The sequence below is a fragment of the Pristiophorus japonicus genome, chromosome 13 (genome assembly GCF_044704955.1).
Source record: "Pristiophorus japonicus isolate sPriJap1 chromosome 13, sPriJap1.hap1, whole genome shotgun sequence".
Classification (NCBI taxonomy): domain Eukaryota; kingdom Metazoa; phylum Chordata; class Chondrichthyes; family Pristiophoridae; genus Pristiophorus; species Pristiophorus japonicus.
The window spans coordinates 9,849,189-9,875,174 of NC_091989.1; the positions used below are offsets into that span (position 1 = coordinate 9,849,189).

General features: G+C 44.0%; 1 protein-coding gene across 1 annotated transcript in view; it reads right to left on the minus strand.

The window, feature by feature from the left end:
- Positions 1 to 25,986, minus strand: part of kin (Kin17 DNA and RNA binding protein) — a 36,868-nt gene that overhangs the window by 9,144 nt on the left and 1,738 nt on the right. Inside the window, exons 2-9 of the mRNA XM_070897130.1 lie at positions 16,022 to 16,116; positions 12,224 to 12,267; positions 10,687 to 10,809; positions 10,085 to 10,266; positions 8,666 to 8,714; positions 6,757 to 6,814; positions 3,599 to 3,716; positions 2,189 to 2,239 (exon numbers count right to left, since the gene is read on the minus strand). Coding sequence (XP_070753231.1) covers positions 2,189 to 2,239; positions 3,599 to 3,716; positions 6,757 to 6,814; positions 8,666 to 8,714; positions 10,085 to 10,266; positions 10,687 to 10,809; positions 12,224 to 12,267; positions 16,022 to 16,116 — 720 coding nt within the window. The remainder of the gene's footprint in view (positions 1 to 2,188; positions 2,240 to 3,598; positions 3,717 to 6,756; positions 6,815 to 8,665; positions 8,715 to 10,084; positions 10,267 to 10,686; positions 10,810 to 12,223; positions 12,268 to 16,021; positions 16,117 to 25,986) is intronic.

The following is a 25,986-nucleotide window of genomic DNA, read 5'->3' on the forward strand; positions in this document are numbered from 1 at the left end:
GGTCGTATGTGTACTATGTCTATCCTGATTGTGTTGTGTTTGACTGTATGTGACCTACTGCTCCTTAATAAAACGCCTTATAACTCCCAAGACCCTTTGGGTATCTGTGTGACCTGTGATCCTAATCTTACAAGATGCTGGAAATCTGAAATAAAAACAGTAAAATGCCGGAAACACTCAGCAGGTCAGGCAGCATTTGCAGTTCTGACGAAAGGTCATCGACCCAAAACTTTAACTCTGTTTCTCTCTGCCTGACCTGCTGAGTGTTCCCAGCATCTTGTGTTTTTATTTCCCTCAATATTTTGTTCACCGGCCACAAGAGGTTTGTTTTCTCCAGGAAGCATTTCTCATGTTAGGCTTGGAAAATATACTCAAAAGTTTGCTTCATTGTTTAACAACAATGTTACTCAGCACTCTTGTATTGAGGGCCATTCTCAGCATTACTGCAACATGGAGTTATGGATCATAGGTCTGTGGTCTCCGATTCATAACACAGTGAACTGATTTCAGTCACACTGCTATGGACACTTACCAGCTGGAGATCAAACACTGCCCCACAAGGGAGAAAACACGTCTCCAGAGCTAACAGTTCTGTGAAATGCTTCTTATTTTAATGGGCTAGTTTCTATCCAGCGCGAGCCTGGAGCAGCTGGAGGGAGATTTAAACATCAGCGTCTCCCTGACAACGGAGGCAGCTCGAGCCTGAAGCTATTACAGGTCCTATCAAGAGGATAAAAAGCAATAAAATGATGACGTCACAAGGATGGAGAACAGTGATTGGTTCTTCCAGATTAAGTGAATCATTGGACAGGGAATGACTCTTAAAGACAGCTAATAACTGATTTAATTTGCTTCAATTGCTGATTTTCTAATTTTAAACTTAATTTCTAATTATGGTATATATTATTTAATTTTGTTTAATTATAATAATCTTTATTATACTGATTTTATTATTGTATACTCCTTATTGTATTATTTACAATGTAATTTGATTTTTCTTTTCGCCGGTGTCTATCTGTGTGCGCATTTTGGCTGCCGCTTCAGACCCGAGTGTTTAACCTCTTTTTACACTTCCTTCTCGCGCTTTTTCTCTCTTTCCCTCAAATTGTTGTGAAGTGCCTTGGGATGTTTTACTAAGTTAAAGGCGCTATATAAATAAAAGTTATTATTATTGCTGTATGGAGTTTTGGGACAACCTACTTCCTCATATTTCAGCCTGACAAATAAGCAAAGGACAAGGAAAGACATTTGTGCCCCAGCTTAGCGATTCCCATTCCACAGGCGAATAGACCGTGAATGGAGGCCTGGAGGAACACACATTGGTGGCTCTGCCAAGGACCACTGACAGGCCACTGTTTTATTGTGACTGAACAAGTCAAATTCTGTATGGCATTGCTGTATTTTCACTGGTGTTTAGAGGATGCCATTCCACAGGTTAATTACTTCATGTAAACCGCTGCTCTTGGATGAAGGATAAGTGAGCTGCAAATGCCACTCAAGAGAAAGAAAAGAAAGACTTGCATTTATATAACGCCTTTCACGACCGCCGGACATTTCAAGGCGCTTTACAGCTAATGATGTACTTTTTGGAGTGTAATCACTGTTGTAATGTGGGAAATGCGGCAGCCAAAATTGCGCACAAGTAAACTCCAGCAAACAGCAATGTGATAATGGCCAGATAGTATGTTTTTGTTATGTTGATTGAGGGATAAATATTGGCCAGGACACCGGGGATAACTCCCCCGCTCTTCTAAGAGGTGTTACGAGCAGCAATGTTTTCAATATCGGCAAAAAAGTGGGGGAGGGGTAGCAAGAGTCAGCAGTGGAGAATCGGAGCGAGTTGGGGCCTAGCGAGGGCGAGTCCTCGGGGAATCAGGGGCGGAAGAGAGTCGGGGCCTCAGCGGAGTCTTGGGCCTCAGGTCCTGCTTCTCGGCACCATGTGGAGGGAATGATTTGGGGCCCGGAGTTTGACAGTGGGTGGGGCTCGTCACCTGTCGGTCAAAAAAAAGTGCAGTATGGCTGGACGGGGGGGGGGGGGGGCGGGGGGCTGGATGGATGGCAGGCTTCAAAAAAAGTGCAGTACAAATAGTTACTTTGTTTAAAAAACAGGCTCTCAATTTTAAATTGACCGGTCAAATAACTGTACAGAGAAGAATGTGCAAACACAGGAATTAATTTCTGAACTTACAGTGTGAAGCCAGTAGTCTCTTCTAAGACTTCTCTTTTTCTGCTCTTCAAACTAAACACAAAAAGATATTCAAAATTATGATTCTAAACACAAAACTAATTCATCCTACATCTTAAACCCATCAGCTAAATGAAAAATAAAAGCAGCAAGTTGGGGAGACATTCTACTTGAGTGGACAGTAACATTCTGGAAATTTACAGATTAATGTTTAACACGTGAGGGTGGGGTGGCAGAGAATGGATACCTACATTTCATAGAATAATAGAGTGGTAGCAGTACAGGAGGCCATTCCGCATCTCCCAGTGCAGCTTTGATCATGTTCAGAAAGCTAGCCTAATTTGGGTAGAGGAGGGCTTAAGGGGAGGAGCGAGAACATTTTCCAATGTAGCTGAAACTAACAGGGGTGCAGTCACTTTATGATAAGTAGCTGTACAAGGCAAACATTCTAACCGGCTTTCACAGAATAGAATCAAAGAAAAGTGCAGCAGAGGCCGCCATTCGGCCCATCTAGTGCGCCGGTTCTTTCGAAGAGCAGTCCAGTTAGTCCCCCTCCTCCGCTCTATCCCCAAACCTCTGCAATTTTCTGTCCATCAAGTATTCATCCAATTCCCTTTTAAGGGCTACTATTGAATCTGCATCCACCGCCCTATCGGCCAGTGCATTCCAAATCCTAACCTTCAGAAAGGCTCAAAAGATATTCCAAGCGGTTAATAGGCTTTGCAAAAGCTGGAGGGTGAGAGGGGAAAGAAATGCCGAGCTGCAATGAAGTGAAAGGAAACTAAATGCAGAGGAATGATATGCTAAGTGGGGGCAAGCGACAGAGCAGCACATTACCCAACTACCTGCGACTCAACCTCACCTGCCTAATATTCCTTGATTGTTCCTCCACCTCATCACACAAGTCGTGGGATTCCCATAGCCAGACCACTTTTTGAAGGCTTCTGCGAAACGTCACAGTGCCAGCAACCATGACACAAAGCTTTCTCAACAATTAGGCAAATAAGATGCACAAAAGCCATTTAGATCCAAACCCGTAGTTGTCTTTCCTCCGGCCCGTTAATGACTGCCGCATTCAACTGCTGCCCAGCGATCCTGGAGACCCACTGTACATGAGCAGAATGGTGGATGACTCCAGCTTAAGCGCAGCAGCTGGAAAATAGCGGGGGCTTCTAAATTACTTCATGCCACCTTGGTTTTAAAATTGCAGTGACGTTCCCATCCCCTTCCTGCTAGGTGATATGCCATGTGCCTTGCAGATAGAGATCAAACAGAGCTGCTCTCTGCCCTTGCACCTGATAATGGGCTGCAACAGAGCAAAACATCCTTGCTCTTACTTCAAACATTCATAACGACAAGATTGGCTACTGCAAAACAGGAGCGATGGATTGATATACGCTGCAGTACTCTAACCTCCATAATCTCATCCAGTGCAGATTTCTTCTTCTTCTCCTTTGTATCTGAAGAAGTGTGGCCCAGTTCCTTACGTTTCACCGAAGCTATTGTTTGCAATGGACTTGGGCCCAGGGTACTGAAAAACATGCAAGACATGGTTTGAAATTTTTTTCGCAATCAGTTAGCCGTCATCCTCTCCCTCAGCTGCCCACCTTCAACTATGGGAGCTGGTGATTAGGTCGTGGATCACAGACTCCAGACAGAATAATCGTAGAATCATAGACATTTACGGCACAGAAGGAAGCCATTCGGCCCATTGTGTCTGTGCCAACCGAGAGAGAACTATCCAGCCGAATCCCACTTTCCAGCTCTTGGTCCGTAGCCCTGTAGGTTACGGCACTTCAAGTGCACATCCAAGTACTTTTTAAATGTAATGAGTGTTTCTGCCTCTACCACATTTTCAGAACCCCGGGTGAAAAAAAGTTCTCAACGCCCCTCTAATCCTTCTACCAATTACTTTAAATACTAGAGGGGAGAAATTCCCCAGCACCCCGATTGGGGGCGGTAACCGGCTCAGGGCGGGACTTCCTGTGCCCGGCGCAAAAGTCCAGTCCCGGCCACGAAATTACGGTTACCACCCCCTCAGAGGAAGTGAAGCGCAATCTCACGTGCTCCATTTCCTCTTGGAGCCGGCTCAGGGGCGATGCTGGGGCACAAATCGGGAGCGCTACGTGGATGCTCCGCGTAGCGCTGGCACGGCACAACGCCCCTCCTGTCTGCGTAAAGGGGAGGGCCGCTGTGCATACTGCACGGCCTCTGATGGCCTCCACTGGGTCACCAGGGCATTGGACGTTGGCCCGGATCGCGACCCGCAAGGCTGGCGCTGACACAGCTCGCGGCAGCCTTGTGGGCACTATCTGCTGCGAGGGCAGAAAGGGGTCGGCGCATGGCGCTAAGGGGCCGCTGCTCACGCCACGTTGCTCAACGGCCCAGGAAGCTAATGGCTGGGTGCTACCGTGGCAATGCCTCCACTAACTCTCGCGTAATTCCGCGGGAGCCGGTAGAGCCCACCCCCCCCCCCCCCTCCCCCACCCACGGAGGTGCTAATGGGCGTCTCAAAAAGGGGCAATTTCGACCCCGAGGATATCACTCTGCTGTACAGCAAGGACAAATGGTCAATATTTTCTTCACGGACTGGATTGAGCCTTCCGATTGGAGAACATGCAGCGAATGAGAAAAGGCCCATCTAGCACATTCAGCAAATTTTCGGCATTAATGTTGCAGGCAGCCCTTCTTGGCTCAGTTGCATTCTGGGGGCTAGATGTTTGTTTTTCGGCGGAAATGGTAGTTTTACGGCAAAATTACCGTTTTTGCTGCACTGCCGCTTTTAGGCCGAACTTTTGGCCTTTACGTCTGCGCCAGGGATAGAAGGTGTTGCACGACGATTTGCGGCGCAGACCGCGAGTTTCAGAAACTTTAGTCCAGGGCCGGGAGCGCTGCGAGAGGCGCCTTGGAAGGGGGGGGGGAAAAACAAAAACGCTCCAAAAAATTTCAAAAACACTCAAAAAAAAACATTTACACGACCATTATGTATCAAATCGCTGAAAAATAAAACTTTAATTTAAATTTTTTGCAGATTTCCATACTTACCGCTGCTGGCAGGCTGCACCTGCAAGACCATCAGCAGGCCGGGGCCATCAGAGGGAGCAGTGTGCGGCGGTATACCACTGCAGGGAGCAGCGCGTGCTGCTGCAGGAGGGCGACGGCTGCGAAGCCAGGTCACTGACTGCAGTGCGGGCAGGCACAGCAGGAGGGGCGAAGGAGCAGCAAGAGTTTGTAGAAGGAAGTGACCGGGGCCCAGGAGAGGCGTGAGTCTGGGGCCCAGAAGAAGCGAGGGCCCAGGGGCAGCACGGGCCCAGCCCACACTGCGATATGTGCGCGTACTCGGTCCGTGTAGCAGAGCTGGTCTCCAGTCATCTTGGTTAACCCTTGCCACTGGACCAAGACCTAGCTCTGTCAAGCCCGTGTGGTGGCTGGTGTGCAACGGTCACCACACGTTAAAAAAATCCACGCACAGGCATCTTCCACCCTTCAGGATGTAGTTCGGGGTCGGAATATTAGGTCGTTCATTGAAACATCTGTGAACTCATTCTTTTTTGACGCGGAAGCAAGTCATCCTCGATACGAGGGACTGCTTATGATGATGATGACCGACAGGTTTGCCGTCGGTATTCTGGGCACAGTGCACGGGTCGGTAGAGCGCCGAAATTATGACGCAAACGCAATCCGCGGCATTGCACGTCGGCACACCTCTTCCCGTCGGTACTTGGAAGCGCCGCCGCAAACAGGTACCCGAGTATCCCGCCGACCGGGTTTGCGCCGCGGAGGGCCAAATCACAACGAAAATCACACAGGTCGCAAACCTGCCGAAAAACTGGCCCGAGATCTGAACAACTACTCCACATGTCCAATTAACATTTCAGCAACTGAAACTGTATTTTCATTCGCTACACTAAATGTGAGTTTAGAGAATAAACTCTCAACTGCAACTGACGAGTTTTACGGTAGCTTACATGTAGCTCATAGATTCCTAAAGTTCACATTCTGGCTGATTACACAGAAGTAAAGGAGATCAAGTATGAGGAATTGATGAGACAACAACCACCATCCATAAAAGTCTTAATGAAACTTCTAACATTTGGGCTGCTCTGCTACTCAAAATACTTAGCTGTGAGCACAAGATTACAGTTAAATCACGGAAGGAGGGGAGTGCGATCGACGCACCCCCACACACAATGGTTGAATCAAATAATTTACAGGCAGCTCTATTGTTTCTAGGATATGCTTGTTGCTGAGGCCATGGAGCAAGTTGCACGTCCAACCAAGAGCGATGTGACAAATGATGCAATTCAGTGAAAGAGGGATTTTTTTTTTTAAATGAACAGATGATGCAATTAAAAATGTTCATCAAGGAAAATGTAAAATCAAATGACCCTAAAAATGCACCATTCCTTTTGCAAAATGTGTGTCCTTTCTCAGTGATGCGAGACTGTTAGCAGCCATCATACACATAAAGGCTAATCAGGACATTTTCTTTCTACTAAGTCTTGAAGGGGTGCATTATTAAATCCACTGGATTTGATATGTCTAACAAAACAGCAAGCGAGGTTCCTTACCTAGATTTAGGAGCAGCTGTTGATGACGCACTTTGTCCTTTGTTTAAATTAAAGGCAACTGGACAAAAGAAAGAAATGAGAGATTTACAGTAAGTGTCTATGGTTTTCAACCCTTTCTGCAGCAAATACCCTCGTACCGAATGTGTAGAACTTCAATGGCATTTTAAAATATGGGTAGCTTCCACGATTAATCCCTTTCCCATTAGTCGTTACAAAACACATTAATTAGGAAACAACATGCAAAAGTGATTAACTTGCATTGAGAATATTAACTATGCTGAAACATTTCAAACAAAATAGTTCTGCAGGACTTTGAAAATCAAATCCTAAAATAATGCAAATCGGCACCTCTGGTTATCAGCAAGGTGTAGTTAAGTACATGAACAAATTAAGATGGGAGGGGAATAATTAATTCACAGCATATTTGCTGAAGGAAAGAATTAGAATTCAGAGAATTAAAAATGCTTCAATCCAAGAATGAAGAGAGACAATATTCAGGAATAATTAATTCAGAATTCATCTGAAAGTAGCCAGTAAGAAATGAGAAGACATACATAGGAAAATGTTGCTACGTACAGCTAAATGTTCCAGTTTTAACCTCAACTTTAGCACAGAATGTTGAGTACTTGACCCTTGAGCATGTATTTTATATCATTGCTAAACACTTGCGTATTGATTACACAGAATAATTTTTAATTTTTTAAGAGCTAAGTTCGTAGTCAAACAACAACGTGCATTTTTTTTAAATTCATTCATGGGATGTGGATGTCACTGGCAAGGCCAGCATTTATTGCCCATCCTTAATTGCCCTTGAGAAGGTGGTGGTGAATACAACTGTGTGGCTTGGTAGGCCATTTCAGAGGGCAGTTAAGAGTCAATCACATTGCTGTGGGTCTGGAGTCACATATAGGCCAGACCGGGCAAGGGCAGCAGATTTCCTTCCCTAAAGGACATCAATGAACCAGATGGGTTTTTTTACGACAATCCGGTGGTTTCATGGTCATCATTACTGACACTGGCTTTTTATTCCAGATTTATTTAATTAACTGAATTCCCCAAGCTGCCGTGGTGGGATTTGAACTCATGTCTCCAGATCATTAGCCCAGGCCTATGGATTATTAGTCCAGTAACATAACCACTATGCTACAGTAGCCTTGAATTATATAGCACCGTTAATATCGTAAAAAGGCCCAAGGCACTTCACAGGAGTGTTCTAAAATAAAATTTGACACCGAGCCATATAAGGAGGTATAGTAAGGCTGATTGGTCAAAGAGGTAGATTTTAAGGACTGTCTTAACAGAGTGAAGAGTGGCGGAGAGAATAAGGGAGGGAATTCCAGAGCTTAGGGAACTTCCAAATGTCTCATTTGAAACACATCTAGCGGCGGATGAGAGCAAGCCATTTATAAATTTGGTAACTTTCTAATGGCATCATTAGTGAAGTTACAAGTCGGTGTTAATGGATTTATAGATATTTCAAGTACAATTTCAGCTCACCAAGAAAGCAAACAGACCAAGTGTGATAAAGTGGTAAACGTCAGAGAAACAATACTGAGTCAAAATGGTCTCAAGTTTGATTACTGTGGTCTGTAGGCAATTATCAGCTAGGGTGGTACTTGGAATGCTACAATTGGACTCGGCAACGCTGTACTAGGAAGGACCAAAATTAGCTTTGGTTCCTGCTCTCAATGAGCATGCAATAGCTTCTGAAGCAGAGCATGCCCGTGTGGATACAGACGGAGAACAGGATTGCCACAACGCCTCCTGCTCTTTCAGGAAAAATAGGATTTTTGATGGGGAGCGAGGAGGGATTAAAATCTGAGGTTACAAAGACACGCAGTGGACAGAATGCAGTGTTTCGGTGCAGTTATGAAAACAAAAATCATTCTCACACACTCCATAAACGTACCTTTTTCTTCCTCATTTTCTCTCTTCAATTCTGTAAAAACTGGAGCTTCCTAAAAAAACAAAAGTCAGAATGTTTCTTTCAACAACAACATGCATTTATATAGCACCTTTAACGGCCTCAGTATATCCCAAAACTTCAGGATAATGAAGTACTGTTGGAAGTGTAGTAATGTAGGAAACGCAGCAGCCAATTGCGCACAGAAAGCTCCCACAAACAACAATGTGATAATGACCAGATAATCTGTTTCTGTTATGTTGATTGAGGGATAAATATTGGCCAGGACACCGGGGATAACTCCCCTACTCTTCAAAATAGTGCCATCGGATCTTTTACGTCCACCCAAGAGAGCAGACAGAGCCTTGGTTTAACGTCTCATCCGAAAGACGGCACCTCCAACAGTGCAGCACTACACTGGAGTGTCAGCCAAGATTGATGTGCTCAAATCTCTGGAGTGGGACTTGAACCCATAACCTTCTGAACAGATGGCTTTGGATTTGGCAATGTTAAGTAGATGTTGGACAAACAGTCATGCAGCACACTGATCGCTGTGGAGTCTAAAGTGACTACGGGAGCCAGAGCTGTTGTCAGCATATATACGATAGCTCACCCTGTGTCTATGGATGTTTACGAGGGCAGCAAGTAGACGAGGAATAGGAGGGAGCACAAGGAAGGAGCCGTGGAGCACTTCTGAGATGACCATGTGGGGACAAGACAAACCACTGCAGATAATGTGCTGGGTGCTTAGGATCAGGTAACATGGAGGTGGACCACATCGGAAAAAAGATGCAGGAGGATGTGGTGACTGACTAGGTCAAGTGCCACACAGTTTGAGACAGCCAAGGAGGGACAGCAAACCACAGTCATGGTCACCACAGGTGGTCCTGATGCAGTGGACAGGGTGGAAACCAAATGGAAAAGATTCCAACAGAGAATGGACAATGTGAGTATGCACCTGGGTGCCCATGGGGAGAGACATGATAATAATTCCTCATCAAAGGTCTAACTCGGTATAGAAACATAAAAAATAGCAGTAGTAGGCCATTCGGCCCTTCAAGTCTGCACCGCCATTCAATATGATCATAGCTGATCCTCTATCTCAACACCATATTCCTGCTTTTTCCCCATACTCCTTGATGCCTTTTGTGTCTAGAAATCTATCTATCTCCTTCTTAAATATATTCAGTGACTTGGCCTCCACAGCCTTCTGTGGTAGAGAATTCCACAGATTCACCATCCTCTGAGTGAAAAAATTTCTCCTCATCTCGGTCCTAAATTTCTTACCCCGTATCCTGAGATTGTGACCCCTTGTTCTAGACTTCCCAGCCAGAGGAAACATCCTCCTCACATCTGTCTGTCCAACCCAGTCAGAATTTTATACTTTTCAATGAGACCTTCTCTCATGAAGTATCAATGGCTTACCTCCTCTTTTCCTTCTTTTCCTCTCCTAACTAGCTCTTCAATAAACTTGGCATTTCTTTCCTCATCATCCAGCTCCTGCTTCTTCTTTTTCTCCAGTTCCTGTTGTCTACAAATGGTTTCTGGATCTCGATCGATGTATTGAACGTACCAGCCCTTTGGGGTTTCATCCACTTTGCAGTATCCTGAACAAATGAGAAAACAATGACAGTTGGGGTGATCGATTTGTGCAAGTTCATGTTTGATGTTTACAACTGACTGAACAGTACATTTAAAGCACACGAATTTCAAACAGCCCACCTGATCACTGAGGTTTAGTGTGAGGATGAATATGATGTGGACTGCTCCATTACAACTTGCTTGCCTCAAACTATGATTCTTCACGAAAACAATGAGACTTTCATCAGTTTTAATGCACTGTTGTCCAGCGATGCCAGTCTTTGTTTTGCAATCTCCATTTTTGTGTTAAAGTGATGGAGAAACTTGATCCATACACCACAGATTGCAAAACTAATGCAGGGGCCATTTTTTTTTTAATAAAGAGGGTATAAAGAGGTAAAAAAAATAACTAGCCCAAGAATAACAATCATGCAGATATTACTCACCTTCTCTGCCTAGCCATTTGGTGAAGTCAGTCAGTGTCTCCCACATTGTTGCATTCATATGTACATGCTCCCGGTGACTGATGTATTCATTGTAGATAACATTGTTGTGAACTCGTTTGGTTCCTAAAAAAACAGGCCATTTATCTTATTGCTAGAAGAAATTAATATCGTAGAAACAACATTTATGCTAATATTAGATCTATAGCAGAAGAAAAGAAAGACTTGGGATTTATATAGCGCTTTTCACGACCACCGGACGTCCCAAAGTGCTTTACAGCCAATGAAGTACTTTTTGAAGTGTAGTCACTGTTGTAATGCAGGAAATTAATATCAAGCTACGTCAAACACATGGGGGTGAGATAGTGGTGCTGGTACTCCCACATGTGGTGTCAGTGGTAGACATCTAATTCTCCATCCATCACTGCTATTTCCCATGTGGAAAGGTCTCAAACGCAGATGAGCTGTCAGAGATAGATGCCAAAGAGGATACATAGAAACATAGAAAATAGGAGCAGTAGTGGGCCATTCGGCCCTTCGAGTCTGCACCACCATTCAATATAATCATGGCTGATCCTCTATCTCAACATTACATTCTCACTTTTTCCCCCATACCCCTTGATGTCTTTTGTGTCTAGAAATCTATCTCCTTCTTAAATATATTCAGTGACTTGGCCTCCACAGCCTTCTGTGGTAGAGAATTCCACATGTTCACCACCCTCAGTGAAAACATTTCTCATCTCGGTCCTAAATTTTCTCCTCCGTATCCTGAGACTGTGACCCCTTGTTCTAGACTTCCCAGCCAGGGGAAACATCCAGTCTATCCAACCCCAACCCCGTCAGAATTTTATATGTTTCAATGAGATCTCCTCTCATTCTTCTAAACTCTAGTAAATACAGGCCTAGTCGACCCAATCTCTTCTCGTATGACAGTCCTGCCATCCTTCACCACGAAGGAGTTGGTGGAGAATAAATCAGCAAGGAAGTCACTCCAGGTCACTAATAGACATTTCTTGAAATCTGCTCAACAACAGTATTGCCAGTACTGTGGGCAGATTATCTGTACAACCTCAGCTACATAACGGCGTGTGCTTTGGGAACATTCTGAGGCGACAAGAAAAAAAACTTTCAATACCCAAGTTACATGAATGTTTAATTGAATCAGTAGAGCATTCACTTCACATGTTCTACAGCCCCCTTCCTTAGTAAACCTCCAAGTGGAAAATGAGAGATAGGGGCAAAAAAAACAGATTTTGCCATCATTCTGTAAGGAGACCACATACTGTCAACGAATAATACTGAGCAGACATGCTGAAAAGGGTTGGCATCCTGCTGGCTTTACATGCTTCATTCTTGGGAACAAATTGAAGCACTATTGGAGAGCAGTGTAAATATCAATACAATCTTATATTAAAAAAATACACAGCGGTGAACTAACAGCAAATACTGATCACGCTTATTATTAGTTCTCTTCTTTAAATTTCAGCCCTGTTGTGAGCCAAATTAGATCGAAAGAGATTGGCCATCGCAAAAAACTCACCAAAACGTCTTCTCAGCAGCTCGAGAAATTCATTGCGGAACTCCCTGGAAGGAAAAGAAAACTGTATTCAATACACCACCAGGATACGGTAGCATTTGACATCAAAATGTCACAACTGCAGAGTTATAGAATAGAATTATACGGGTACAACGTCTCAAATCCTGCTGTCCGAAAATCAGAATTGTCCGAAAACCGGACATTTTTGAGAAAATCCCATTTGATATTCAGTAAAACAAAATCCGGAATTATTGTCCAAAACCTGGCGGGCCGGACTAGTTATCGGCTTTGCCGCTATGTTTTAAACGATGATCGGTCCGAGCCTTGCCGAATGACCCTCGATCCGACCTGACCTACGCCACCATTAGTACTTTGTCTGTCTCGGTAGCATACGTACACTCTTAATTTTCTTGTCCGAAATCCAGAAAAATCTGAAAATCAGCATGGTCTTGATGTTGCCGGATATGAGACGTCGTACCTGTAAAAAAACGAGGCCATTCGGCCCATCGTGCCTGTGCCGGCTCTCTGAAAGAGCCACCAATTAGTCCCACCCCCATGTTCTTTCCCCAGATGTTTCTGCAAACGTTTCCTTTTATCAGTAGAGATCCAATTCCCTTTTGAAAGTTACTGTTGAATCTGCTTCCAGCAGCCTTTCAGGCAATTCATTCCAGATCATGCTGAGTAAAATAAATTCTCATTACCCCACCCCTGGCTTTTCTTGACAATGATTTCAATTCTGGGTTCTCAAATCTCTAATAGGGTAGTTACACTACACAACTTGCACTCCTCTTGAAGTAATCTGTGCATTGAAGCAACACAGAATGAGTCCTGTAGCTGCAACACAAATGGCATTAGCTTGGCATTTTGCACAGAATCTGAGATCACCTGCAAGAAGCAGGCTCACACTGACTTATCGGCTTACAGTACAAGCTTGACCAGTGACAATGCTAGCTTTTGGAACTTTAAAAAGGAAAATTTTAAACAGCCCTGTGGACTGTCAAATTTTTGAGCATTAGCGGACAGTGCTAAACGTGGGGCAATGCTGTAAGCTCACAATGCTCTAAAAGCAGGCACTGGGGTGACATCAATAGGTGGAGTACAGAACTATTTCCTTGGTTTCCCATTCACTTATTAAAATTTGCTTCAGGCTTATGAGAAGAGTGGGATAGGGCTAGATAGATGCCTTATGTTGAGGAAAATACTAGCGCAGACTTGATGGGTTGGGTGACCTCTGTGTGCTGTAACATTCTATGTTATTATTACTACACAGAATATTACACAGAAATTAAAGCACAGAATCAGACTATTTGGCTCAACCGGTCCATATCGTTGTTTATGCTCCACACGAGCCTCCTCCCACCCCTCTTCATCTAACTCTATCAGCATAAACTTCTATTCCTTGCTCCTTCATGGACTTAGCTAGCTTCCCCCTTAAATGCAGCTATGCTATTTGCTTCAACCACACCCTGTGGTAGTGAGTTCCACATTCAAACCACTCTCTGAGTAAAGAAGTTTCTCCTGAATTCCTTCTTGGATTTATTAATGACCATCTTATACTTATGACCACTAGTTTTGGATTCCCAAGAGAAAACCAGTTATTATGTTAAGAAATTTAAATAAAAATGTATACATTATTGCTATATTAAATATAGAGCACTGTTTCCAAAATGATGGCCTTGGTAATGTCGGGAAAGGTCCAATAGACTCTATTACAGAATTTAACAGCAATTGTTTAGGCAGGATTCAGACAGCAAATTGAATGATTTTTTTTAAATCATAGCTCCTTTAAAACTAGATATATTGCAACAAAACTGTTCAAAGACAATTATCCAAAATGTGCAAAAGGGCAATATAGTCGAGTAACTGTTACTTCGATCAGAGAAGCCTATGCTTCATCCTTCTGTATACTTTATTACAACATTAAAATATATGAAAGTCACATGATAATGCAATACAGCAACTGGGACTCGCTACCACATGGAGTGGTTGAAACAAATGGCATAGTTGCATTTAAGGGGAAGCTAGCCAAGTATATGATGGAGAAAGGAATAGAGGTTATGCTAATAGGGATAGATGAAGAGAAGTGGGAGGGAGGCTCATGTGGAGCATAAACATCAGCATGGACCAGTTGAGCCAAATGGTCTGTTTCTGTGCTGTAATTTATATGTAATATTCTTACATCCGTAAGTCAAAGGTCCTCCACCAGCCTGCCCTCGCCGCACAGCACTGCCCCCCCAATCATCAAAGTCGACAGCGCGGCCCTGGACAACGTGGACCATTTCCCATATCTCGGGAGCCTCTTATCAACAAGAGCAGACATTGACGACGAGATTCAACACCGCCTCCAGTGCGCCAGTGCAGCCTTCGGCCACCTGAGAAAAGAGTATTTGAAGACCAGGCTCTCAAATCTGCCATCAAGCTCATGATCGACAGGGCTGTAGTAATACCCGCCTCCTATATGGCTCAGACACATGGACCATTTATAGTAGACACCTCAAGTCGCTGGAGAAATACCACCAACGATATCTCCGCAAGATCCTACAAATCCCCTGGAAGGACAGACGCACCAATATTAGCGTCCTCGACCAGGCCAACATCCCCAGCATTGAAGCACTGACCACACTTGATCAGCTCCGCTGGGCGAGCCACATAGTTTGCATGCCAGACACGAGACTCCCAAAGCAAGTGCTCTACTCGGAGCTCCTTCACGGCAAACGAGCCAAAGGTGGGCAGAGGAAACGTTACAAGGATACCCTCAAAGCCTCCCTGATAAAGTGCAACATCCCCACTGACACCTGGGAGTTCCTGGCCAAAGACCGCCCTAAGTGGAGGAAATGCTTCTGGGAGGGCGCTGAGCACCTAGAGTCTCACCGACGAGAGCATGCAGAAATCAAGCGCAGGCAGCGGAAAGAGCGTGCGGCAAACTTGTCCCACCCATCCTTTCCCTTAATGACTATCTGCCCCACCTGTGACAGGGACTGTGGCTCTCGTATTGGACTGTTCAGCCATCTAAGAACTCATTTTACAAGTGGAAGCAAGTCTTCCTTGATTCCGAGGGACTGTCTATGACGATGATGAATATTCTATGTAGTAATAATATCATAGAATGTTACAGCACACAAAGAGGTCACCCAGCCAATCAAGTCTGCACTTAAAAACTACTGAAAAAGATAATGGCTGCCACTTACTAAATTCACGATGATTATAAGATGCTTTTTTTTTTATAAAGGGAAAGGTAAGGGAATAAAACAACAGTTATTTATAAACATCTCAGTGATTGTAAATTTGAGTTACTTTGATATACTGGGTAACCCAATTCACTCAATCTTGATATTAATTTTAGTGAAATGGAAATGGAAACTAGAAGTGTATTGGTTTTGTGGGCACTTACACAAACATAAGAAATCAACTTTGCAAGATAATTTACGAACTATTTTGAGCAATTTGCTATACTTTTAAGACATAGTTCACCTTTTGAATTTTTCCACACTTAAAATCATTACAGGTTTAAAAAAAAAGATTTTTCTTTCAGTGATATCAGATACCAGATTTTGAAAGGAGGTGATCAGTAGTGCTTCTATGGGGGTGTGAATGGAGCAGGAGCGAATGTAAAAAGCTGAAATAAAGGAGGAACAACTGATCTGGACACAGCAAGGCAGGGAGAAAAGTTGAAAGAAATGGTGTTATTTTTTTCAGTTAAAACCTTGCGGACCACCCATAAACAATTAGCATGAGCTTCATTACATACCATCATACGGGGCAAAGTTTACATAGGGTCTTTAACTGTCACACTGTACATACTCTGAAAAGTAGTCCATGAACTGCTGTGGGTTCTCCGATGCCAGCAGAAGCTGCCGTTGGTGGGATTCGGACATACAGTGGCATTTGAAACCATTCTGGAATAAAACATAAAATCACGTAATTACATATTTCAGGGAAGAAAAGACCACTTGCCCATCGAGCCTGACCATCCAATTATTCCCTTTCTTTCTCAATATCATTTATATTATATCTATTTATAAAATAAAGTAATAAAAATGAATCCTTGCATGTGCAAAGAATCTGTCTGTTTTCTTATGGTAACTATTCAACCACCTGAACTGGAAGTTTGTCACATATTCGTACACCGTCTATGAAGTCTCCTCTTAGTCGAGAAAAGAAAAGGTCCCAACATAAACAATCGTTCTTCAGAGCTTACTCCTTTCAATTCTGGCCTGAATCTTGTATTCCTCTGTGGAATCCACTTCAATAACAAGATAGCCCTTTTGCAGTAGGGGGAACCAAAACTGGACACAATCCAGATGTGGTCATAATAAGAATAAAAAGAAAACTTGCATGTGTATAGCTATAGCCAATTAAGTACTTTTGAAGTTTGGTCACCGGGCCAACATCCCCAACATCGAAGCACTGAGCAGGCTCGACCAGCTCCGTTGGGCAGGCCACATTGTCCGCATGCCTGACACAAGACTCACAAAGAAAGCGCTCTACTCGGAACTCCAACTCAGCAAGCGAGCCCCAGGTAGACAGAGGAAACGTTTCAAGGACACCCTCAAAGCCTCCTTGATAAAATGCAACATCCCCACCGACACCTGGGAGTCTCTGGCCCCAGACCGCCCCAAGAGGAGGAAGAGCATCCGGGAGGGCACTGAGCACCTCGAGTCTCGTTGCCGAGAGCATGCAGAAAACAAGCGCAGGCAGCAGAAGGAGCTTGTGACAAACCAGATTCCCCACCCACCCTTTCCTTCAACCACTGTCTGCCCCACCTGTGACAGAGACTGTAATTCCCGTATTGGACTGTTCAGTCACCTAAGAACACATTTTTAGAGTGGAAGCAAGTCTTCCTTGATTTCGAGGGACTTCCTATGATGATGACGACGACTGTTATAATGTAGGAAGCGCGGCAGCCAATTTGCACACAGCAAGCTCCCACAAACAGCAATGTGATAATGACCGGATAATCTGTTTTTTTAAATGTATTCGTTCATGAGATGTGGGCGTCGCCGGCAAGGCCAGCATTTATTGTCCATCCCTAATTGCCCTGGAGAAGAACCTCTGTTCTTTTGTTGGGGTTTGGTACAACCGAGTGGCTCGCTGGGCCATTTCAGAGGGGCAGTTAAGAGTTAACCACATTGCTGAGAGTCTGAAGTCGCATATAGGCCAGACCGGGTAAGGGCGGCAGATTTCCTTCCCTGAAGGACATTAGTGAACCAGATGGGTTTTACAACAATTCAATAGTTTCATGGTCACCATTACTAGTACCAGCTTTTTTTATTCCAAATTTCTTTAATTGAATTTAAATTCCCCAGCTGCCATGGTGGGATTTGAACTCGTGGCTCAGGATCACTAATCTAGGCCTCTGGATTACTGGTCCGGTAACATCACTATGCTACCACTCCTGGTTTTAGTGATGTTGATGGAGGGATAAATATTGGCCAGAACATAGACAAAAGATGAATTAAAATCATTGAAATAACTTCTCGATTTTTCAATTCGACCCCTCAAGAAATAAACCATCATGCTTGGTTTGCTTTTTTTATGGCCTTATTAACCTGTGTCACTACTTTTAATGATTTGTGCATTTGTACTTCCAGATCCCTTTGCTCTTCTACCCCATTTAGATTCTTATTTTCCAAGTAATATGCGACCTCCTTATTTTTCTTACCAAAATGTCATATGCCACATGTGTCTGTGCTAAATTCATTTGACAATTATATGCCCACTCTGCAAGTCTTCTTATAATTTGTTGCAGTCCTCCTCAGTATTGACTATCCCCCCAATTTCGTGTCATCCAGAAATTTAGGATATTCTATCCTCTTACTGCGTTTTTTGTGGGATCTTGGTTGTACAAATGGCTGCCACATGTCCCCACATAAACAAGGGCACTGCAAAGTATTCACTGTCTGAAGTGCTTTGATGTTTTTGAGAGATACAATAAGGCATTATATAAATGCAGCCTTTAATGCTTTAATTTTCTAAGATTCAATTCTTTCTTTTAATATGGCATTCTTTTATCTAATTCAATGCATTTATCCCATGGGCCTAAACCCGGTGCTGTAATCTATTACATGAGAAAGAGTTAAACATATTAAAATCCTGATAAACATTGGCAACTGTCTCAGCCTTACTCACAAGGTCAGCAACTTCATCAAAAAAAAGCGAAGAGATTTGTCAAACAATCCTGATGGCCATCTCCCATTAATCGATATCCCACATTCTGATACTTAACTCTCATTCACCCCAATTGTCCTTACACTTCCTGTTTCACTCAAACACTTGGGGGGAGGATTTGACTTAGGCGTGAATGTAAAACATCTGCGACCAGTTATACGTCCTACCTGATATTCAGTTCCAGTGAGCTCAATGGAACTGAATATTGGACAGGGCGTATAGCAGGCAGCAAGTGCAAAACTGCCCATTTTGCATCCCCCCCTCTATTCTAAATTCTTTCTATAGGAACATAAGAAATAGGAGCAGGAGTAGGCCATTCGGCTCTTCGAGCCTGCACCGCCATTCAATATGATCATGACTGATCATTCAACCTCAGTACCCCACCCCAGCCTTCTCTCCATACCCCCTGATCCCTTTAGCCGTAAGGGCCACATCTAACTCCCTTTTGAATATGTCCAACGAACTGGACTCAACAACTTTCTGTGGTAGAGAATTCCACAGGTTCACAACTCTCTGGGTGAAAAAGTTTCTCCTCATCTCGGTCCTAAATGGCTTACCCCTTAGCCTTAAGACTGTGTCCCTTGGTTCTGGACTTCCCCAACATCGGGAACATTCTTCCTGCATCTAACCTGTCCAGTCTCGTCAGAATTTTATACATTTCTATGAGATCTCCTCTCATTCCTCTAAATTCCAGTGAGTATAAGCCTAGCCGATCCAGTCTTTCCTCATATGTCAGTCCTGCCATCCCCGGAATCAGTCTGGTGAACCTTCGCTGCACTCCCTCATTAGCAAGCATGTCCTTCCTCAGATTAGGAGACCAAAACTGCACAATAGTCAAGGTGTGGTCTCACCAAGGCCCTGTACAACTGCAGCAAGACCTCCCTGCTCCTATACTCAAATCCCCTCGCTATGAAGGCCAGCATGCCATTTGCTTTCTTTACTGTCTGCTGTACCTGCATGCCTAACTTCAATGACTGATGTAGCATGACACCGAGGTCTCGTTGTACCTCCCCTTTTACTAACTGGTCACCATTCAGATAATATTCTGCCTTCCTGTTTTTGCCACCAAAGTGGATAACCTCACATTTATCCACATTATACTGCATCTGCCATGCATTTGCTCATTCACCTAACCTGTCCAAGTCTCCCTGCAGCCTCTTAACATCCTCCTCGCAGCTCGCACAGCTTAGTGTCATCTGCAAACTTGGAGATATTACATTCAATTCCTTCGTCTAAATCATTAATGTATATTGTAAATAGCTGGGGTCCCAGCACTGAATCCTGCGGCACCCCACTAGTCACTGCCTGCCATTCTGAAAAGGACCCGTTTATTCCCACTCTTTGCTTCCTGTCTGCCAACCAGTTCTCTATCCACGTCAATACATTACCCCCAATACCATGTGCCTTAATTTTGCACATTAATCTCTTGTGTGGGACCTTGTCAAAAGTCTTTTGAAAGTCCAAATACACCACATCTACTGGTTCTCCCTTATCCACTCTACTAGTTACATCCTCAAAAAACTCTAGAAGATTTTTCAAACATGATTTCCCTTTCATAAATCCATGCTGACTTGGACCTAACCTGTCACTGCTTTCCAAATGCGCTGCTATTGCATCTTTAATAACTGACCCCAGCATTTTCCCAACCATCGATGTCAGGCTAACCGGTCTATAATTCTCTGTTTTCTCTCTCCCTCCTTTTTTAAAAAGTGGGATTACATTAGCTACCCTCCAATCAAAGAAACTGATCCAGAGTCCATGGAATGTTGGAAAATGATCACCAATGCATCTACTATTTCTAGGGCCACTTCCTTAAATACTCTGGGATGCAGACTATCAGGCCCTGGGGATTTATCGGCCTTCAGTCCCTTCAATTTCCCTAATACCATTTCCCTCAGTTCCTCCTTCTCGCTAGACCCTCGGTCCTCTTGTATTTTCGGGAGGTTTTTCGTGTCTTCCTTAGTGAAGACTGAACCAAAGTATTTGTTCAATTGGTCTGCCATTTCCTTGTTATGAATTCACCTGATTCTGACTGCAAGGGACCTACATTAGTCTTCACTAATCTTTTTCTCTTCACATATCTGTAGAAGCTTTTGCAGTCAGTTTTTGTTCCCTGCAAGCTTACTCTCATACTCTATTTTCCCCCTCCTAATTAAACCCTTGCTCCTCCTCTGCTGAATTCAGAGTCCTCAGGTTTGCTGCTTTTTCTGGCCAATTTTATGCCTCTTCCGTGGATTTAACACGTTCCCTCATTTCCCTTGTTAGCCATGGTTGAGCCACCTTCCTTTTTCATTTTTACGCCACACAGGGATATACAATTGTTGCAGTTCATCCATGTGATCTTTAAATGTCTGCCGTTGCCGATCCACCTTCAACCCTTTAAGTATCATTCGCCAGTCTATAATAGCCAATTCACGTCTCATACCGTCGAAATTTCCTTTCTTTAAGTTCAGGACCCTAGTCTCTGAATTAACTGTGTTATTCTCCATCTTAATATTGGTCCCTTAGAAGATGAGAAGGGGGATTTAATAATGGGAAATGTGGAAATGGCTGAGACCTTAAACAATTATTTTGCTTCGGTCTTCACAGTGGAAGACACAAAAACCATGCCAAAAATTGCTGGTCACAGGAATGTGGGAAAGGAGGACCTTGAGACAATCACTATCACGAGGGGGGTCGTGCTGGACAGGCTAATGGGACTCAAGGTAGACAAGTCCCCTGGTCCTGATGAAATGCATCCCAGGGTATTAAAAGAGATGGCGGAAGTTATAGCAGATGCATTCATTATAATCTACCAAAATTCTCTGTACTATGGGGAGGTACCAGCGGATTGGAAAGCAGCTAATGTAACGCCTCTGTTTAAAAAAGGGGGCAGACAAAAGGCAGGTAACTATAGGCCGGTTAGTTTAACATCTGTAGTAGGGAAAATGCTTGAAACTATCATTAAGGAAGAAATAGCGGGACATCTCGATAGGAATAGTGCAATCAAGCAGACGCAACATGGATTCATGAAGGGGAAATCATGTTTAACTAATTTACTGGAATTCTTTGAGGATATAATGAGCATGGTGGATAGAGGTGTACCGATGGATGTGGTGTATTTAGATTTCCAAAAGACATTCGATAAGGTGCCACACAAAAGGTTACTGCAGAAGATAAAGGTACGCGGAGTCAGAGGAAATGTATTAGCATGGATAGAGAATTGGCTGGCGAACAGAAAGCAGAGAGTCGGGATAAATGGGTCCTTTTTGGGTTGGAAATCGGTGGTTAGTGGTGTGCCACAGAGATCGGTGCTGGGACCACAACTGTTTACAATATACATAGATGACCTGGAAGAGGGGACAGGGTGTAGTGTAACAAAATTTGCAGATGACACTAAGATTAGTGGGAAAGCAGGTTGTATAGAGGACACAGAGAGGCTGCAAAGAGATTTGGATAGGTTAAGCGAATGGGCTAAGGTTTGGCAGATGGAATACAATGTCTGAAAGTGTGAGGTCATCCACCTTGGGGAAAAAAAAGTGAAAGGGAATATTATTTGAATGGGGAGAAATTACAACATGCTGAGGTGCAGAGGGACCTGGGGGTCCTTGTGCATGAAACTCTTTTTGGAGTTTATCTGCAAAACAAAAAACATTAAACCGTGCCACCCGAAACTCTTTTGAGTTTACCTGCAAAACATAAAGACATTAAACGGTGCCACCCGACCTGGGTGACACTCCAGACATTTACAAGGCCCTTTTTTTTTTTTTTTTGGGCACTAGAATCACAATTTTTCCCCAGTGCCCCCTATAAAAGGGAAGGGGACACTAAAAGCACCGGCAATTAAAACAAATTAACTTTAAAACGTAAAATCAAATTAAAATTTGGTTGCCGGGCGTGATGATGCACTCCAGTCCCTCCGGTGCCCACCTCTCGCGGAAGGCCGCGAGCGTACCGGTGGACACCGCGTGCTCCATCTCCAAGGACACCCTGGACCGGATGTAAGAGCGGAAGAGAGGCAGGCAGTCAGGTTGAACGACCCCCTCGACCGCCCGCTGCCTGGACCGGCTGATGGACCGTGCCACCCGAATCCCAAAAAGTTAGTTTGCAGGTGCAGCAGGTAATCAGGAAGGCCAATGGAATGTTGGCCTTCATTGCGAGAGGGATGGAGTACAAAAGCAGGGAGGCCCTGCTGCAACTGTACAGGGTATTGGTGAAGCCGCACCTGGAGTACTGCGTGCAGTTTTGGTCACCTTACTGAAGGAAGGATATACTGGCTTTGGAGGGGGTACAGAGACGATTCACTAGGCTGATTCCAGAGATGAGGGGGTCACCTTATGATGATTTATTGAGTAGACTGGGTCTTTACTCGTGGAGTTCAGAAGGATGAGGGGTGATCTTAAAGAAACATTTAAAATCATGAAAGGGATAGACAAGATAGAGGCAGAGAGGTTGTTTCCACTGGTAGGGGAGACTAGAACTAGGGGGCACAGCCTCAAAATATCGGGGAGCCAATTTAAAACCGAGTTGAGAAGGAATTTCTTCTCCCAGAGGGTTGTGAATCTGTGGAATTCTCTGCCCAAGGAAGCAGTTGAGGCTAGCTCATTGAATGTATTCAAGTCACAGATAGATAGATTTTTAACCAATAAGGGAATTAAGGGTTACGGGGAGAGGGCGGGTAAGTGGAGCTGAGTCCACGGCCAGATCAGCCATGATCTTATTGAATGGCGGAGCAGGCTCGAGGGGCTAGATGGCCTACTCCTGTTCCTAATTCTTATGTTCTTATGTAACTCTACCATATTATGGTCACTCTTCCCCAAGGAGCCTCACATGACTAGATTGCTAATTGATCCTCTCTCATTACACACGACCCAGTCTTGGATGGCCTGCTCTCTCGTTGGTTCCTCGACATATTGGTCTAGAAAACCATTCCTTATACACTCCAGGAACAACTCCTCCACAGTATTGCTACCAGTTTGGTTAGCCCAATCAATATGTAGATTAAAGTCACCCATAATAACTGCTATACCCTTATTGCTTATCCCTAATTTCCTGTTTGATGCCATCCCCAACCTCACTACTACTGTTTGGTGGTCTGTACACAACTCCCACTAACGTTTTCTACCCTTTGGTGTTTCGCAGCTCTACCCATACAGATTCCACATCATCCACGCTAATGTCCTTCCTTACTATTGCGTTAATCTCCTCTTTAACCAGTAACGCTGCCCCACCTTCTTTTCCTTCCTGTCTATCCTTCCTGAATATTGAATACCCCTGGATGTTGAGTTCCCAGCCTTGGTTACCCTTTAGCCATGTCTCCGTAATCCCAATTACATCATATCCGTTAACAGCTATCTGCGCAGTCAATTCATCCACCTTATTACGAATGCTCCTCGCATTGAGACTCAGAGCCTTCAGGCTTGTTTTTTTAACACTCTTTGTCCTTTTAGAATTATGTTGTAATGTGGCCCTTTTTGATTTTTGCCCTGCTCTCCACTCTTGTTTTTCGCCTTCCTACCTTTTGCTTCTGCCCCCATTCTACTTCCCTCTGTTTCCCTGCATAGGTTCCTATCCCCCTGCCATTGTAGTTTAAACCCTCCCCAACAGCACTAGCAAACATTCCCCCTCGAACATTGGTTCCGGTCCTGCCCAGGTGCAGACCATCTGGTTTGTACTGGTCCCACCTCCCCCAGAACCGGTTCCAATGTCCCAGGAATTTGAATCCCTCCCTCTTGCACTATTCCTCAAGCCACGTATTCATCTGTGCAATAACATATCATTGACTTTATATTTATATCATTAGACTTTGTTGTTGCCATTTTGAAGTGATTTCAGCCATTTTGGAATAACTTACTTAAAAACCTAATTGCTTGAAGTCAAGCAATAAAATCCTAGCCAAGATAAAATGTTAAACTTTTAAACACTACATCATTCTCATTTTCCCTTTCGAATCTTTTCTCCTCTTTTCTAGAAAGTATCGATTCTTGCTGGCACTGGCTGCCCTCCAGTACTTAATTCAGGTAGCCACTCGTCAACTTTTAGACAATGAGCAAAGACGAGCTACTCAACAATGGGGTCTTCACAACCAAAGTCAAACCAGTCCTCACCACCAAAGTCAAACCAGTCCTCACCAAACACGCACAGAGTTTCCAGCAAGAATTGATGGTTCGCGATCTTCAGCTATTGTCCCTTTCTGATCGAAAGATGTCGAAAACAATTTTAGCACTCTTTCCACACCATGACATCTACTAACTGGACACAGGTCAGGGATCAAACACAAAGCATCCCTGACTTATATGGCTGTGCCAGTGAGTTGAGGTAATGAGGGAGCTTGCTGCAGCATTCCTAAGGCCAGGTTTATTGCATTTATAGAAAGACTTCCATTAATATAGCGCCTTTCACGACCTCAGGACGTCTCATAGCACTTTATAGCCAATGAAATCCTTTTCAAGTGTCGTCACTGTTGCATTGTGGGAAACGCGGCAGCCAATTTGCGAACAGCAAGCTCCCACAAACAGCAATGTGATAATGACCAGATAATCTGTTTTTGTGATGTTGATTGAGGTATAAATATTGGACAGGAAAACTGACCCTTCAAAATAGTACCATGGGATCTTTTACGTCCACCTTAAGAGAGCAGACTTGGTTTGACGTCTCATCTGAAAGTCAGCACCTCTGACAAGTGCAGCACTCCCTCAGCACCGCACTGGAGTGTCAGCCTAGGTTTTTATGCTCAAGTCTCTGGTGTGGGGCTTAAACACATGACCTTCTGACTCACAGGCGAGAGTCTCACAGCTGACACCACTAGGTGTCCCAGTTTATGGCATTTCTCTAAACATACCAGATATTTAACACATTAATAAAATTATTACTTTTGATCAAAAATAAATATTTCTGAAGAAACCCGGAAGTTTTAGAGATGAACAAGTGAGGTTCCCCATTAAAACAAACATGCACAGTTCAATAAAAAGTGATGGCAATGTTTCTGGACAAATCACTAAGTGAAATTTCCCTTTCTTAAGGCTTCTGGATCCAGCTTCTAAATGAGGCCGGTTGTCATCAGTTGTTCAAGTCTACCTGGCCCAATACCCTTCAAAAAGCATCGAGTGTAGCAATTATTAGGATACATATTTCCTGGTAGTATCAGGAAATAGATAGCTCTAATCTTCTCCAGCCTCAATCACCCCCCCACCCCCCGAGATCCCTGCGTTTCTCCAATAATGGCCTCTTATGCATCCCCGATTTTAATCACACCGCCATTAGTGGCCGTGCCTTCATCTGCCAAGGCCCGAAGCTCTGAAATTCCCTCCCTAAACCTCTCCGCCTCTCTCCTCATTTAAGATGCTCCTTAAAATTTACCTCTTTGACCAAGCATCTGCCCTAATATCTCTTTATGCAGCTCAGTGATAAATTTTATTTGATAATGCTTCTGTGAAACGCCTTGGGACATTTTACTACGTGTCAGCTGTGGCTCAGTTGGTCGCACCCTCGCCTGAGGCTAAAGGTTGTGAATTCAAGTCCCACTCCAGATACTTGAACACAAAAAATCTAGGCTGACACTCCACAGCAGTACTGAGGGAGTGCTGCACTGTCAGAGGGGCCGTCTTTCAATTATATGT